Here is a 14,656-nt window from a genome sequence, read left to right on the forward strand (position 1 = left end):
AATTCAACAACAATTGGCTGTCGAGGAGTGGAGATTTGAACCTGGGGTGCATTTCGCACCCCGAACATTGGTTTCGAGAGGCGCGTAAAAAAAATAAAAAAAACCTCCCTCGCAAATTCTAAATTTGGTTCGATTTTATTTTGAGTGGATTGGGTGTAAAACTTCAAAATCATAAAGAAAAATGGAGTCGCAAAATGGTGGTGCAGCTCCACCTCAGCGCAACACGAAGCGGGAGAGGGTTAGTATGAACAGCGTAACGGGCCGTACAGCATGAAGAAAATGCTCCCACCCACCGGTTCAAACCACGTGGTCACAGCATGCGTCATGGCAAACGAAGCAGGACGACGACGCGTACATTCACGGGCTTCATGCACGATTGGGGGATGCCTTGAAACAGGTGAGGTGTGATGAGAATTATATTGAGGAGTTACAAACTAAATTGGACGAGGCACTACGGCAGGCAGACGAGGTTCAGGAAAATTATGTGCGCAGGGAATCACAACAATTGGCCGATGCACAGGAACAAATTTGGTGGCTGGAAAATGAGTTGGCCTACGCATTGCAAGCCAAGACAGATTCCAGATGGGAACACAATTTGGAATTGGAACAACTGAAGGAAGAGGTAAGATCAGGCAATCAGATAAGAGAAAGCCTAGAACAGAAGATAAAAAGAGGAGAGAAATATCTGGAGCAAAGGAAGGAAATATTGGTGGAAAAGTCAAGACAGTTTTGGAAATCAGAGTACAGGGGAAATGAACTGGCACGTCAACTGGAAATTAGCAAGGAATATGGTAAGAGAATGGACGAAATGAGGGAGGAAGCATGGGAAAGAGGTGTTGAGATGAGAAAGGAATTTGGGGAAAAAGCTTCTGAGTTACAGAAACACCAAAACAAAGAGAGGGAATTAAAAAACAAGCTGAGGATGTGAAGTGAGGAAAGAGAGAGAATGGAGAATGAAACGTTGAGGAACTACACTGTGCAGATTGAACAGTTAGAAGCCAAAGCAAGATTAATGAATGAGATGGAAGAAAGTCGTGAAAGAACAACGAATGAAGCAGGAAAGGGAAATCAATCAATTGAGGGAAATGACGAGATTGGAGAATGAAGAACAAGAGAGACGGTGGGATAGGAAACAAAAAGAACATGAATTTGAAATTGACCAACTAAAGAAGAGAGCAAGGTTGGAGTACGCAGAGATGGAAAAACTCTGGAAAGATAACGAACAACTAAAAAGGCTCAGAGAGGAAGAACGACTCAAATGGAAAAGAAAATGGAGCCAGGAAGTAGGACGGCACAATAATGTGGGACGTGTGACATTACCACAGGAGGAATGTTAGTGGTGCGGGACTTCATTGACATCACTCGTCGGATGAAACAACAATTAGGGCTTAAGAGGGTGAAATACTGATGTTGCAGCTTGACAGAGCGATTAGAGGTTTTCAAGGTGTAAGACTGCTAAATTATTATTATAAAACAGTTAAAGGCCATGGTAAGTAAGATAAAAAGGTGTTTGGGTTTTTTAATTTGTTTAATTTACTCTATTCTTCCCATATTTTGTGTGTTTCCTCCATATTTTTGATCGTGAGGCTTGTTGAGTGGTGTTGTATAAGACGTAAACGCATTGTTGGAACGCATCCCCCCTTAATTTCACTAATTCTTATGGGGAAAAATTCCCCGCTATCCATCGTTTCATAATTAGTCTAACTTGTCTGGAATCTCGGATATTTAGCACGGACCCCCTGCCCATCAGACGACAAAATTACTGAAATAGATGTAGAGATGCAATATTGTGTTTAATGCTGATCTCTGTATCATGCCACAGGTACACTGTTTGAAAATGTTTGTGTTGACACCTGATTTTTCAATTGTACTTTTGCTTTCATGGATAAAACTTGCATTTAACTAACATAACATTCAATGAAGTCTTCAGATGAATTTTCAAGTTTTGATGCCAAATTCATAATTTGGATATTTGTAATTTTTTGGGGATGCTGGAATGTTAATTTAACCTGGAAAATGTAGATTTCCCCCCCCCCCCACCCTTGGATCAACTTTCGGAGTCCATTGCGGACACGTTTGATGTTCCTCTGGTTTTACTGTGTCTGGTCACGTATACCTGTCTTTTGACTTGTTCGTTGCCTCTTAACATCCCGGTTCATCGAAAATGTTTCCTGTAATTGGTTTGCACCTAATGCAAGCTCCATGAGAAGAGGAATGTGTGAATTTTTAGCTGAACTTTTGATGTGTGAACTTTTAGGTCTTTCTTTCTATTCAGGTATTTTGGGTTTTAAATAATTTAAATCCATGAAACATTGTTCAATGTTTTTAATCTTTGTACGAAATAAAAGGTAGGTTTTTTTTTTTTTTTTTTTTTTTTTTTTTTTCCTGTGCAGGTCCAAATGTTAACTCTTCCCACTCTCCTCCACCAACCCCATCAGGTACCGGGAACATTGTAGCACTGATGATTCCTCATTGGCAAGGTCTCATGATGCAGCGGTTGATGCTAAATGCCACTACGTGGGTGTACATCACGTGTGGAGAGCAACATGCTCAGTACATTCGTGGTCCTTCTGTGATCTTCGTTTCGATATCTTTCATACTGCTCATGGTCGTCTCACTTGCTTGGCTTATTTTCTACTATGTGCATCGGTTATACAATGCCACGGTACACCACCGTAACCAGGTACTCGTTTGTCCTTTTGCACCGACATTTGCAGATATTTGTGTATGTTCATTGATTCCTGACCTACTGTCATAAGAAAGGCAATACGTATGGGGAGAGACTAGAAATAACTCCATCAACAAATTTTAAGAGAATAATTAATTAATTTTTAATGACCAGTTATGGTTCTAATTCTCTCTTGGACAGCATGGATAATCCCACTCAGACAAGTATCGCTCCCATGGGGTGTGTCAACGTCTTTGAGAACCCCCCCCCCAATACACATGGGACATGGCTGTCAATAGCCGAGTGGTGATTGGTCGATTTTAATGGAAAGTGTGACATCTGACAAGAAAGCCTGCACTCACAAATGGTTCTTTCAGTGATTCCACATAGCATGATGGCAGGAAAAGGAGATTCCTTCACTCCAATAATTAACAGGGTTTTAATTACACCAATATGAAGAGGCCACAGCTCCCAAGCACACCTTAAAAATGCGACATGTACAGTTTACATCGAAGTAAAATAAACATTGTTTGCGTTTGTATAAAACTAGAAAGCGTCCGCCCATCCTGTCCCCGCAAAGCCGGTCTGCATCTGCTTTGGGGAAAAACAAGCTGAATACCATGAATGACCCCGACGTTGAATGAAAGCTGATTACCAAATTATGTTGATACTTGGGCAGCTGATTACCAGACAATATTATACAAAATAACAATAATGAATACCATGAATAATCGGGTATCAAATAAAAGCCGATTACTAAATGATGTTGATGATACTTGTGCAGCCGATAACCAGACAACACAAGCTGAATACGATGAATGATCGCGAGGTCAAATAAAAGCCGATTACTACGTGATGTTGATAATACTTACATAGCCGATTACCAAACATAACAAGATGGTGACTATGCGCAACCCGCACTCCTTTTATGTCATGACGTCGATTTCTTTGATAAAATAAATGTAGATACAAACTCCTGTCAGCTTGACTACACAATGTAAGGTGACATTGCAGTTAAAGATGACAAACACAAATCTATCCATATCTTAACGAAGACATGTCCTTTGTGCGTGACTGTTTAAATCAGTGTTTCTCAAGGTGGGGCGCGGCAATATTTTGGTGGGGCATGAGGATTCAGAATTGATGAATCAATATATGATCGCTTTCATAGCTCTGCCTTTTAAATACATATGTAGTATATACTGTAATCCCTGTGTCGTAAGAGGCGACCAGGGTTGCGTCAGAAAGGGCATCCGGCGTAAAACCTGTGCCAAATCAGTATGCGGATCATAACGGATGATCCGCTGTGGCGACCCATAACGGGAGCAGCCGAAAGAAGAACAACAAACAAACATGTAGCATATACTGTAGTGTTTCCAATCATGGTGGGGCGTACGATTTTTTTTTGAAAATCAAAGTGGGGCGTGGGACAAAAAAGGTTGAGAAGCGCTGGTTTAAACGGTGAAGACGGACTGACCAAGTGCTTGGGCGTGGCCTAACTCTACGATTGACAGAAGCTCTGAAGCACTCGAACTGTGATTCGTTACTGATCGCGTGGACGGTCTGGCAACCATTCTGACGACCAATCACAGCAATGACGTAAGTATGAGGAGAAAACAATTTGAAAACACCTCCTATTGACAGAGTCAAACGTTGGGGTAATAAAATGAGGTGGTGTAAGGAGCGAGGAGGGGAACATTGTAAATGAGATATTCATCACAGCCTGTTTTGGCGCTGCATTGCGAATGATATACAAAAACACACACGAAGGGGAAAATCAAAATGCAAAATGCAAAGCCGTTTGTGTTAAGCCGTTTTCTTCTTCAGACGTATTCAGGGACAGACGCACGTGGAAACTGAAACAGATCGCCAATCAATTAATCAATCTTTGTGATTGGCTACAAAGTGTTACTTATTCACATTTCTCCTCCCGCGCAACACCGGGTAAATATACTTGTAAATACATAATTCATAGTGGTATGCAGGTAGTGGAGATGGTAGAGATGGTAAAGTATATAGAAATAAATTACGGTTCCCGGAATTATATACACGAGAAGCACCTGCTCCCTGGGTTAAGGCCCTGTCACACCTTGACGATTTAGCCAACGTATGCCTGACGTATGCAAAATTGGGCTAAAACGCCGGCACACGTCGAATACGTTATGGGTAAGTTTTGTATACGTTAAGAGCACGCTGAAAAACACTGCCATACGTCGTAATACGCTGGCTTTAATCGTTGTACTTTGCGGTTGTCCTCAAATTTTAGCACGCTTGAAATTTTACGACGTATGCCAGCGTATGACTCACACGTTCCGCTACGCTGGCCATAAGTTGGAGGCACGTTATGTGATCATTGACACACGTCGACACACGTTACTTGTAAGTTACTCCTAAGTCGAAACACGTCGAGGTAATGCTTAGCGTACCCAAAACTTATTTCTAACCTATGAGTAACGTGCTTTGAACCGATGTGTTACGTACCTCCAACGCATATTGACGTTTGTAGACTTATTTGATTGACGTCTTCTGGACGACCACAGAACTTACTGAACGTGTTTCTAATTTACAGCTACCATAATGGCGTATTGGCAGCGTTTAAAAAAAACAAAAACAATAACTTCCGATATTTCGTCACGTGCCGTTACGTCACGTCTGATTGCCTCTTCAGTTTGCTCATGTCTTATTCTTAGTTCCTCCTCTATGAATATTTTCTGTTTGAGGATATTGTCACGTCGACGTCGAAACTTAAAAGCAAATGTCCGAATATATTTTAAAATTCGTGATAGACTAAAAAAAAAAACAACTTCAGATATTTAGTCACGTGCCTTCACGGAGCCAAGGAGAAAAAAAGAAAATGTGCCTTGACGGAGAAAATAAGTTTCGGGTATGCTAAACATTACCTCAACGTGTTTCGACTTATGAGCAACTTACAAGGAATTCCCAGCGTAGCGGAACGTGTGAGCCATACGCCGAGTACGTCGTAAAATTTTCAGCATGCTTGAAATTTCACGACATACTAAACGTACCACGAAATATGACAGCGTACTTCATCGTTTTTCAGCGTGCTCTTAACGTATACACAACTTACCCATACCGTATTCGACGTGTGCCAGCGTTTTAGACATTTTTCATAGGTTGGCATACGCTGGCTAAATCGTCAAGGTGTGACTGCGATGTTGACACTTCCAATTCTCAGGCGGTTATGATTTAAATCGGCGTGCGGCAGGTTTTTAACAGGCAACGCCACGAGTTCGTCGGCGATACGTGCAGCGCGCTATGCTTAAGTTAAACTATCGTTGGGCATAGGTTGTGAACGCCGACAACAGGCTAAGCATTCGTTGGTATAAGTTATCTACAAGACAACGAAACGTTCTGTACCAAATTACTAATATGTTATGCATACGACCAACACATTATGAATATGACCAAAACTTTAAAAAAAACATCAAGATTTCAGCGTACGCCAACGTTTTACATACATTTTTATACGTTGCCATTGCTGGCTAAATCGTCAAGGTGTTACAGCGCCTTTAGCGGCCAGGGGGGTTCTGTTATTATCCTTATTCAAAAATCAAAATACCTCACTGCAAAATTCAAAACCTCTCGCTGCACTGGAAAATGTGGGGACAGCAATACTGTACTGTGAAGGGTGGGGACTTGTAATATCCTCTTCCACCTGGAGCGGTGCTACACGATGCACATTTACATAGAGAATTTGTCCCCCCACTTCCAAGACCACCAGCAATGATAAAAACACCCCTATACATTAATTGGGGGCATGTGATTCTATGTAGCAAGTCTGGATTTAATTGGCCGGGAACTGTAGGAGGAGTAGCGCGGCAAACAAACACACAAACACCGGTCCGTCAATTTCGGAAGGATTCTTGCACAACTCTCCTGTAAAAAGACAAACAAAAATTGCCAAAATTCCAAAATGGCTCCGATCCCAAAATCATTTAACTTGCCTCATGCTTATATAGTATCGCATACATATGCCAAGTACAAGAAATGCATCCAGTCATTTTTGAGTAGAGGCGACGGATGGAAGGACAGACTGACAGGACCAAAAATATAACCCCCAGTTAGGCTTATGCTCGGTTGGGGACCAATATAAAAGACAACATAGCACAGCAATAATAAATAACTAACATTGTGCACAACTATAATTCCATGAGGGTACAAATCCTGTACATTGCCCTGACAAGGCACACACCGAACACTGATCTAACTTAAAACGAACTTACTGCTGCCAGCCTGGTGACACACAAGGATGGGCAGGGATGGTGGGTTTCCCAAATTAACCAACAAGAAAAAGACGGCATGCAGAGCATGATACTTGCAAAATCCACCCCCTCTCCCAAGATTGTAGCTTGGTGTTGGCTTAATGGTTAGGGTGGTGGGCTTTGGATCCTAGGGTCCTGAATTCAAATCCCGCTCACCTGTTGAATTAATACCAGGTGGGGTTAACTCGACCTGTCATCCTTCCGAGGTCGGCAAAATGAGTGCCAGCATGCTGGTATACTGTGTCGGAGTGGCAACCCGTCCAGGATTGTGCCCAATAACCAAGGAGATTGCTTAAGCAGCACCAACGCTCTATACAGAGTATGGTTCAAATATCCTCCTCCTCCTCCTCTTCCTCCAAAGGTTGCCATGGATACATCAAATTGTCCATTTCATAAAGATTAAAATTCACAATCTTAATCAAAGCTCAGGTCGATCTGGTAAAAAAAATTGATCCCTCAAGCAGGGGATGATATAATCAGTGTATAATATAGCAGATGTCAGCAGTGGTGGGATGTGCAAGATGCATCACTGCCATCACTCATCGTGGGGGGCGGGGTGGTTTCTGTTGAGGTGTGGGAAGGCTGATGCACAATACCGTGTTGGGCGACAAACAACCCACGATTCCACGTCTTGCATCACCGCAACAGAACGGAATGTTCTCGACACATGGAGAACATTCCGACCAACACCAGTGCTGGGCTAATCAGACTCAAACAATTGGTGAGGATGAAGAGTGGGGTTGAGTCAGTTGTGGGGGTGAGTTTTTATCACAAAAATGAGGAGGGTGAAGGAAGACTGGTTGACGGGTTTACGGGATGACTTGCAGCTCTCCATTGTTTGACAGGTGACCTCACTCACATCACTACGGATCCCCGCCCCTCCCAGGTGGGGCAGACTGCACAAAGATGAATGGCAACGTTTCTCATTGCACTTGTATTCCACTCGAGGTCCCCAATCTTTACCATGCATGTAACAATGACATATGATCCACATGAAACTTTTAATCGTGAGGTTTGTACTTGCTCCATGTTTCCACCTGATTGTTGGCTGGATATAGATGTGCCATGGTTTTAGTGAGAGAAGGGGGAATTTCACAATGTCAAGATCGATAGAATCGACATTGTCAAACCTTTTTGACTTGCACTCCTCAGGATAAAATCGCAAGCAGATGAAGGAGCAGCAGCAAACTCTCGTTTATAAAGTTACAATGTAATATCCTCAACGTTAATTGGTTTTTTTTTTTGTATACCTTGGTCGAGGCTCGTATGAGAGCTAACACACAACTCACAGCAAGGAGGCATGAGACAAGAGGGGCGGGAGTGGAAGGGACAAAACAGTGGGGAACAGACACATTAGGTGAACTGTGGAAGGGAGAGGGATGGGATGGGGAACATGGCGAAGAGAAGATGGACATTTCAGGGACTTTCAGGAAGGAAAGCAGGAGAATTGAAGGAAGTGGGCTTGGGTGGATTATCGGGGGTAGAAAAGATCGAGGATTTGGATGGGGGAAGATAAGAGGTGGTGGTGAACAGCTGTTTTGAAAGCCTGGAGGGAAGAATGGGAAAGAATAGAGTGAGGAAGTTTATTCCAAAGGCGGGAAAAAAGAGGAATGAAAGAGTGAAGATGAGCAGTGATTCGTGATTTTGGTAGTTTTACCAGAAGGGGGTTGTTGGCGGACCTTGAGCGCCCTGTGGAAATGTGGTGGGGACAAATCGCAGAGAGAGCAGGGGGGCAAGGCTGGAGAGGAGTCGGTAGAAGACAGAAAGACCACCGACCAACCTGCGATGATTGAGTGAGAGGCCCAAAGACTCAGCTTCATTGCGGGAGATGCCGATGATCTTAAATGCCCTGGTTTCGACAGCGTGAAGCCGAGAAAGGTGGGAGGCAGGAGCACCAGCCCAGAGGGGAGAGCAGTACTCCATCAGGCTACGGACAAAAGCTTTGTAAGTGGTCAGGAGCTCAAGAGGGCCGAGGAAGGACTTTGCACGACGGAGGATTCCCAGTCGGCGACTGGCTTTTGAGGCGAGGTTGGAAATGTGACTTTCCCAGGAAAGGTCATGGCAGATAGTGAGACCCAGAAGCTTGAAAGAAAAGACTTCTTCCAGAGGATTGTTGAGAAAGTGGATGGGGGGTTTTGTAAACGGTCCTTTCGAAGAGACATAGTGAGAGTGTGAGATTTGTCTGGATTGAAAGACATGTTCCACGTGTTGGACCAGTTTGTGATTTTATCCAGATCTGCAGTGAGCGAAGAAGCTGCTGCTTGCCGGTCTGAGGGATGACAGATGGTACGGCAGAGGGTGGAGTCGTCGGCAAAGAGAAATAGAGGATTTTCCAGAGAGTCCGAGAGATCATTGATGAAAACCAGAAAAAGAACAGGGCCCAGAACGCTACCTTGAGGAACTCCAGCCTGCACAGGAAGAGGGGATGAAAGAACTCCATTTAGGGCCACACGTTGACTGCGACAGGAGAGGAAGTCTGCGAGCCATGAGTGGAGATGGCCTTGAATACCATGGGAAGAGAGTTTGGTGAGTAGGGCAGGGTGCCAGACTGTGTCAAAAGCACGTGATATGTCCAGGGATACGGCTCGGATTTCCTGTCTGGCATTGAGGACCTCCATCCATTGATGGGAGAGCAGAAGCAGCATATCCAGGGTAGAGTGACCTGGTCTGAAACCAAATTGATGATTGGAAATCAAGCCATTGGAGAAGAGGAAGGATTTCATATCTGAGGCGATGATGGATTCCATCACCTTGCTGATGATTGGGAGAAGGCTGATTGGTCTGTAGTTACAGGGATCTGTTGTTGCACCTTTTTTATGCAGGGCAGTGATGTTAGCAGATTTCCAAGCAGATGGCAGATGACCTTGGGCAAATGAGAGGGTGAATAGAACAGAGAGTGGGTGAGCAAAAGCAGAAGAGCAGGCTTTGAGGACACGTGGGCTGATGCCGTCTGGACCGGTTGCAGAATCTGACTCGAGGTTTGAAAGCAAGCTCTCCACCTTGTCAGGAGAAAAGGATACAGAGTCCAGGGACAGTTGGGTGCGACTGGGTAAAGTGGGTAGAGATAGTGATGGGTTTAGGACACAAGATTTAGCTGCAAACACCGAGTTTAGACATTCAGCTTTATCACGTGTGGAATCAGCAGTGCGGCCATTTGAGGTAAGGGAGGGGATGGAGGGGGAACATACACCAGAAACAGATTTGATTAAAAAATTTGATTTGATTTGATTTGGTTGAGAGAAAGAAAGGACGGGATTACCTGATTGGTGGAACCATGGAGCATCATGAATAATGATTAGGTGGAGATGAATCACCAAAGTACCGGCAGAAACATAATGCTAACTCGCCGGAAGGTGGCGATGGTTCGCGTGCATTATTGAACAATGCCATGATAGGTACAATTGAGTTGGTGGAAGCTTTTGAGGAAGCCCTACCGTAATAACCGTCAAAATAATATAATCTCTTCCGTCAAAATTAACCAAATCAAATCGGATTTTTTATATGTTGTATTTATGGACATTAAGCACAGCTTCTAGGAAATGAAATTGCGAGAAAAAATCGAGAAAAAAATAAATAAATAAAATAATAATAAAAAGTTCAAGTGGGCATGGCTCCGCCCACAAGGGGCGTGGGACACCCCTCACACAAAAAGACACAACTCGACCATGATATCCAGCTTGTGTCCAAGTTTCATCAAGATCGCATCAAACGTCATGGAGCTATGCTCTGGAGAGGGTCACAAACAGACAGACAGACACACACACACAACGAAAATAGTGTCACTGCTGGCGCCCGTGAACCAATTAGCTGAGGGCTAGTTGGGGGGAGGGGAAGTGGGTGGTTTTCATGATGATTCAACGTTGACTGATGCAGTTGTCACACATTCAAGCCATCATAGTCAAATACACGATATCTCAAAAAGTTGTGGATGGATTCGGACAAAACTTGGACAGGTTGGGTGTGTGACGAGGAAGAATTGTTTCGATTTTGGTGAAGATCCGAATACGATTAAAAAAAATTTTTTAATTACCCCCTCCACTGAAGGTGAAGGAGGTTATGTTTTCACCCCTTTCTGTCTGTTGGGTCGCCCAAACAGGTGACCCTTATTGTCAGTAATTCTGTCTGTTTGTTTGGATGTTTGTTCGTTTGTCATCAGCATAATTGGTCGTAAACGTGGGCAGATTTTGACCAAACTCGGGTGGTAGGTACATCTTATGACCTCGTGCTTTGGAAATTGTGATGGTTGCTCGGGACGCTTTGGTTCCCTTGGAACAACCGAAAAACCTTCAAAATCGGTACCGTTCACACGAAATCAATTCCGAAAGCCATTATCCCACGTAGGGTTATGAAATTTAGCACTAATGGTCTACAGGTGATGCTCTATCAAATATGTTCCGGTTTTTGTGATATATGGAATACTTTACCCGCAGTGCCCCCTACAATTAGGGTATGCGCGAAAATTGGCAAAAATTGAAGGTCCCCTCGCGACCAGGTGAGTGCATCGATACGAATGAAACTTTGCAGGTTCATGGTACTCAATGAGTACTACAACTTTGCCTCAGGACATATTGACCAATTTCGCTTAGGTCAGGGGTCAAAGGTCAATTAGTGCAAAAATCGATAATATGCGAGAGCTGGAGGTGCCTTCGCGCCAAATGCTACTTCTAGGGTTATGGTCGGATGGTCATGAAAATTCACACTAATCGTCTGGAATACATTGTGCACAAACAATCGAGCCGGATTTTCGATTTAGATCTTTGTTCACCCACAGCACCCCCTCGAACTTTGGGGATTTCTGATTTGAAACCACATTTTCGGTACTTTTCATTCAAATGGATACCGAGTAGTTATCAGTAGATGGAACTGGATGAGATTTGATATGCATAATCTTAAGGTGATTCCCTATCCGCTATATGACATCCATTTTGCTCTATATCTTATCGTTTCCATGCTCGGCGACCCATCGCCGCCTACCGGCTTGTTGGATTCGCTATATATGCTAGATATCCCTTATTGTCGGGTTTTCCGTCTGTCTGTGTGTGTGTATGTGTGTCTGCAACGCGAGGCTCCACAGCACGAACCAGCGAACCAATTTTGATGAAGCTTTGCCAACATGTGCAATATGTGCTGGGAATGTGCGCGTTTGAATTTCGTTGCCTAGCAACCACCCGTTGCTGTGCAGCGGCCGAAAAACCGCGTACAGTATTTTCAGTACTTGCCCTTCAGTTTTGAATATAGAGAAACGAGACTTCGGAATTAAACACTTCGAGATATTTAGAAAATTTTACTCGAGCCGATTTTTGATTGAGGTTTTATTTTTCAAATGGTAGTCCTTCAAATATCGGGTGTCTATTTACCGTCATTTTTTTATGAGGGGTTTCGGAAAGTGGGCGGAGCTTAGGGAAAGTGGACATAGTTGATGAAAAGTGGGTGTGACTTATGAAAAATATTGTGTGGCTCAGGAGGTCTGGTCAAACAAGAGCATTGAGAGAAGTTTATCGGGTTTTATGTGTGTGTGTGTGTGTGTGTGTGTGTGTGTGTGTGTGTGTGTGTGTGTGTGTGTGTGTGTGTGTGTGTGTGTGTGTGTGTGTGTGTGTGTGTGTGTGTGTGTGTGTGTGTGTGTGTGTGTGTGTGTGTAACGCGAGGCTCCACAGCACAAACCAGGAAACCGATTATTTTTCAAATGGTAGTCCTTCAAAAATAGGGTGTCTATTTACCGTCCTTTTTAATGAGGAGTGCCAGTTGGCAAAATACGCAATAGGAAAAATCTTGCCAGGCAGAGGAACAATTGTATGAACCAATACGTCTTGGCAATGAATCTTCGTCGGTGGATCAGTCAGAATGAAAAGCATCGTATCCAGCGCTTCGATCCTAGCAAATCCCTCGTCGCCTACCGGCTTGTTACTTACGAAATCTTTAGATTTCGTAAGTATATTGATGACTTCCGTTTGTTTGTTTGTTTGTTTGTTTGTAGGCACGATAACTCGAGAACGGAAGAAGCTACCAATGTCAAATTACACCATGTGATTCAGGAGGGTGATGGCTAGTGCTGATTAGATTTTGGTCAAAATTGGTCAAAGGTCAAGGTCACAGTGAGGTCAAACATAATTCCGTAAATTCATGTGGAGAAATGGAGTATTTTTGCTTCGCTCAACGTTACGAGTTCGTTTTAACTTCGATTTAAATTTTGTCTTCGGTTTTTTGCGATCGCTTAGGACGCTTAAAACTCGGTTGTCGAAATTCTGGTAAAAATCGGATGTTTTGGAGACGTTTTAAGATTGTATAAAAAATATTTCACTCGACGCGTCATGGGTCGTCCCATGATGCAGTGCGCTCGAGCAGACGCGTCGTTGAGTTACGTTAAGGTATAATATAATTGCGTGGAGAAATGGAGATTTTTGCTTCGGTCGACGTTATGATTTTTGATGGTTTGATACAGAATCATCGTAGAAACTTCTGGTTTGCGTCGCTACCTTCTCGAGAGACAGCTTTTATTAGACAAGGTCAGAGGTCAAGTTGACGATTTCGTAAGTACCAGTCTATGATTGCTTGTTTGTTTGTTTGTAGGCACGATAACTCGAGAACGGAAGAAGCTACCAATGTCAAATTACACCATGTGATTCAGGAGGGTGATGGCCAGTGCTGATTAGATTTTGGTCAAAATCGGTCAAAGGTCAAGGTCACAGTGAGGTCAAACATCCAAAAATGATAACTCAAACGGAAGAAGCTACCAATGTCAAATTACACCACGTGATTCAGGAGGGTGGTGGCTAGCGCTGATTAGATTTTGGTCAAAATCGGTCAAAGGTCAAGGTCACAGTGAGGTCAAATATTCGATTTTTGATGGTTTGGTACAGATAACTCAAGAATGGAAGAAGCTACCAATGTCAAATTACACCACGTGATTCAGGATGGTGATGGCTAGTGCTGATTATATTTTGGTCAAAATCGGTCAAAGGTCAAGGTCACAGTGAGGTCAAACATCCAAAAATGATAACTCGAGAACGGAAGAAGCTACCAATGTCAAATCACACCACGTGATTCAGGAGGGTGGTGGCTAGCGCTAATTAGATTTTGGTCAAAATTGGTCAAAGCTCAAGGTCACAGTGAGGTCAAACATCCAAAACATTAGATTTTTGATGGTTTGGTACAGAATCATCGTAGAAATTTCTGGTTTGCGTCGCTACCTTCTCTAGAGACAGCTTTTACTAGACAAGGTCAGAGGTCAAGTTGACGATTTCGTAAGTACCAGTCTATGACTGCTTGTTTCTTTGTTTGTTTGTCTGTGTACAGGATATCTCAAAAAGTTGTGTATGGATCCGGATGAAATTTTGGGGACAGATTGGGTGTGTGACAATGACAAACTGATTAGAATTTGGTGAAGATCCGAATCCGAATCTGGATACGAGACTTGTTTAATTATTATAGTGATTCTTGACCATTGATTGATAGGGCCAAAAACGATTTAGTACTGTATAGCATGATATTTCAAAAATGTATTGGGCCCGATATGTTCTCCTGGATCAGGTATTACGTGGTGGAGGTATGCGCTCCACCAATTGCCCTTCTCGCTTTTTAAAGTGATTCTTCACCATTGAGAGATAGGGCGAAACCGATATTGCATGTATGGTACGATATCTCAAAAAGTTATGGACAGATTGTGACAAAACTTGGTGGATGAGTTGATTAGGTCACAAGAACAAGC

The 14,656-nt window shown here is 43.2% G+C and overlaps 1 protein-coding gene across 1 annotated transcript in view; it reads left to right on the forward strand.

Moving 5' to 3' along the window:
* The window catches only part of LOC147014106 (RING finger protein 150-like), a 108,839-nt gene that overhangs the window by 17,132 nt on the left and 77,051 nt on the right, over window positions 1-14,656 (forward strand). The window contains exon 2 of the mRNA XM_085851780.1: window positions 2,439-2,683. Coding sequence (XP_085707906.1) covers window positions 2,439-2,683 — 245 coding nt within the window. The remainder of the gene's footprint in view (window positions 1-2,438; window positions 2,684-14,656) is intronic.

This window comes from Eptatretus burgeri, chromosome 13 (assembly GCF_056783735.1).
Source record: "Eptatretus burgeri isolate ZD-2024b chromosome 13, Ebu_testis_v1, whole genome shotgun sequence".
Taxonomy (NCBI): Eukaryota; Metazoa; Chordata; class Myxini; order Myxiniformes; family Myxinidae; genus Eptatretus; species Eptatretus burgeri.